Genomic DNA, 3,158 nt, shown 5'->3' on the forward strand with positions numbered 1-3,158 from the left:
TGCCACAGACAAAAACAAAACAATCAGGCGTCTGTGGCCTCCTGCTGCTCAAACTCCACCGCTGTGTTTTCATTCTGAATTAAACAGCACCGTTGTGCAGCACCGTTTGCCGTCGTTGTCGGCGTTGTGTTACCTCTCGGTCTTTGAGAACGGCCTGCGTTCTGTACAGCAGCAGCAGCAGCACGTCGGCGTCTCGCAGGCTGAAGTTTCCCTCCAGGATCTGCAGCACGTCGATGCGAGGACGAACCGGCAGCGAGGCGTCGCCGCAGAACGGACGCAGCCAGGCCAGGAGGTCGTCGGAGGTGACGGCGCTGTCGCTGAGGAGGAGGTGGAGGAGGACGGGCAGCGGACAGGTGAGGTGGAGGAGGACGGGCAGCGGACAGGTGAGGTGGAGGAGGACGGGCAGCGGACAGGTGAGGGGCAGGAGGAGACAGGTGAGGGGCAGAGGTTATTCTGAGGGAACCTTACCAACTAGTTTCACTTCTTTCTTTCAACAAATCACAGAAAACTTGCAGGAAAACACACAAACTCTAAAAAAAAATCAAGTAACTGAGTGAAACAACTTCTGCAAACTGCTGAAACTGGAGGAAAGGATTCATCAGCTCGGTGGCAAAAATGAATCATGTGGCATTTTAGAGCCGAAATTACAAGTTAAGGAAAAACTGTAGCGACTGATTAATGATGACGTTCAGTGAAGACACTCAGAGCTTCTCAGATAAACACATGACGGACATCAATTAGCGTCCTGATGGAGCAGGTTTTACTTTGTGTGTTTTGGCTGATGCTCAATAAAGAGCTAATCAGGGTGTAACAGGTGCCTCTGGCTGGTTCTTCTTCATTTATTTACCAGGAGTGTTAGTGGCATTTGGCAAGAAAATAAGAAGAAGAATCACCTTTAAAAGCGTGTGTGATTTAAACCGGTCAGCCACAACATTAAAACCACAGTATGTAGTGGTCGTTTTGTGTCTATTTCTGGTAAATTTGTGTTTATTGTTGTCATTTTGCGTCTATTTCTGGTTGATTTCTGTCACTTTGTAGACATGTTGCATCCTTTTATCGTCAATATGCATCTACTTGTGGTTGTTTTGAGTCTCTGTGATCATTTCACATCCCTTTGTGTTTGTATTTTTGTCTCTTTGTCGTCGTTTTTGCATCTCTTTGTGCTTTGACGGCTGCCATGGCAACCAGGTAACGTCCCACCTACCGACGGCTGCCACGGCAACCAGGTAATCAGTGGTTTTTGGGGTTTTAAAGCGGTGGCTGAGCTCGACACGCTGACCTGCATTATAAACACGAGAAACCGTCTGACGTCTGCTGCACGAGGACAAATTAATTAGTTTGTGTGTCTGCGTGGACGCAACCTACCCGGTCTGCACGTTGTTGTGCACGGCGGTCACCATGGCCTCCAGCACCCCGAGGGGTTGTGGGTAATTTGTCAGGGCGGCCGGGTCTCCGCTGAAAAACAAACCACATCTCCACAATCATCTTACATAATACGCTAATTAAGATAAGATTTTCAAATTAGCACAATGTCAAGGGACAGCGGCGGAGAGAGGAAATCAAAGGCTGCTGCTCAGGGACAGTGTTAGTTAAAAATGTGTCTGGCAGCGATTAAATGTTTGAAGCAGCTTTGTGAAAATTAAATTATTTCAAGTCCTGCAGACAACAGAAAAACATTTAAAAATCCGTCTCCAAGAGCTCGGGATGGAAACGCGCAGGAATATATAGCAGCTTAATGTTAATACAGGAGATGTTTGTGCTCCAAATGAGGTGTGAATAAGAGGCACATATTAGTGGAGGAGCTTAGAAAGGAAACAGATTAGCGTAAACTGAGCAACAACACAAAAGCAGCGTGAAAACGGTCGTATTTTCTGACTCAGAGAACCAGAAGATGCGACACTGAGTTACTGTGTCTTTAAGGGACAATGTTCAGATCAGAACAGCGACTAGATACGACTTCTGAAAATGAAGCTTTATTTAAACGACTCGACGCCTCAGATACAAAACAAGACGAGGACGAGCTGCTGGATGCTGCAGGTCAGGTCCAGTCTGGATGTCACGACGCCACTCTGTCCCCGATTATAGAGGCTGAAATCAGAGTAAAACTGATCCACAAACAGTTCAAACCACTGACCTAAAACCAGTACAAAACCAGCTCCAAGCACCAATAAAACCAGCCTAAAACACAAGTCTAAAACCAACATAAAACAAGTCTAGAACCAACCCAAAACTAGTCTAAAACCAGCCTTAAACCAGTCCAGAACCATACAGATACCAACCTAAAACAGACTAAAAAACAAGCCTGAAACGAGTCTAAAACCAGTATAAAACCAGTACAAAACTAGGTCAAAACAAGCCTAAAAACCAGTCCAAAATCAGCTTAAAACAAGTCTGCAGCCAGCGTAGAATCCATCTAAAAAAACTGTCCAAAACACCAGCCTAATACAGTGAAAAACTAGTCCAAAACCAGAACCCAAATGAGTCCAAAACTGGCCCAAAATACCAGAATAAAACCAGTCTGAAACCAGTCCAAAACGCCAGACTGAAACCAGCTTTAAACCAGCCTGAAAGTAGTTTCAAACCACCTCAGAACCAGCTTAAAGCCAGTCCACAAACCCATCCAAAACACCAGCCTAGAATGGTCTAAAACCAGTCCAAAACCAACCAAAACCAGCCTAAAGCACCAGATTAGAACAAAGTCTAAAACCAGTCTGAAACCAACCTAAAAACTGCCTAAAACACCACCCTAGAACCAGTTTAAAACCATCTAAAACCTGTCCAAAATCAGTGTACACCCAGTCCAAACCTAGTACAAAACACCAGTCTAAAACCATGCTGGAACCAGTCCACAACCAGCTTAGAACCAGTCTGAAACCTGTCCAAAATCAGCGTAGACCCAGTCTAAACCTAGTACAAAACACCAGCCTAAAACCCGTCTAAAACCACGCTAAAACTACCAGTCTAGAACCCATCTAGACCAGTCTAGAACCACCCATCTAGAACCAGTCTAGACTGCATCCAGAACAAGTCCAGAACCAGCCTATGGCTCCATCCTCCGCCCGACCGTCAATGTTTGTATTTTCATGTCGGCTGTTCTGTTGGAACAACAAACACTTATTCCTTCATGTTAAACACAACAGAGAGAATTTAATAAAATA

At 45.2% G+C, this 3,158-nt stretch overlaps 1 protein-coding gene across 1 annotated transcript in view; it reads right to left on the reverse strand.

Moving 5' to 3' along the window:
• nbas (NBAS subunit of NRZ tethering complex) overlaps positions 1-3,158 on the reverse strand; it is a 232,923-nt gene that overhangs the window by 55,998 nt on the left and 173,767 nt on the right. The window contains exons 43-44 of the mRNA XM_008286182.1: positions 1,366-1,455; positions 134-317 (exon numbers count right to left, since the gene is read on the reverse strand). Coding sequence (XP_008284404.1) covers positions 134-317; positions 1,366-1,455 — 274 coding nt within the window. The remainder of the gene's footprint in view (positions 1-133; positions 318-1,365; positions 1,456-3,158) is intronic.

This window comes from Stegastes partitus, unplaced genomic scaffold (genome assembly GCF_000690725.1).
Source record: "Stegastes partitus isolate 25-593 unplaced genomic scaffold, Stegastes_partitus-1.0.2 Scaffold439, whole genome shotgun sequence".
NCBI classification, from domain to species: Eukaryota; Metazoa; Chordata; class Actinopteri; family Pomacentridae; genus Stegastes; species Stegastes partitus.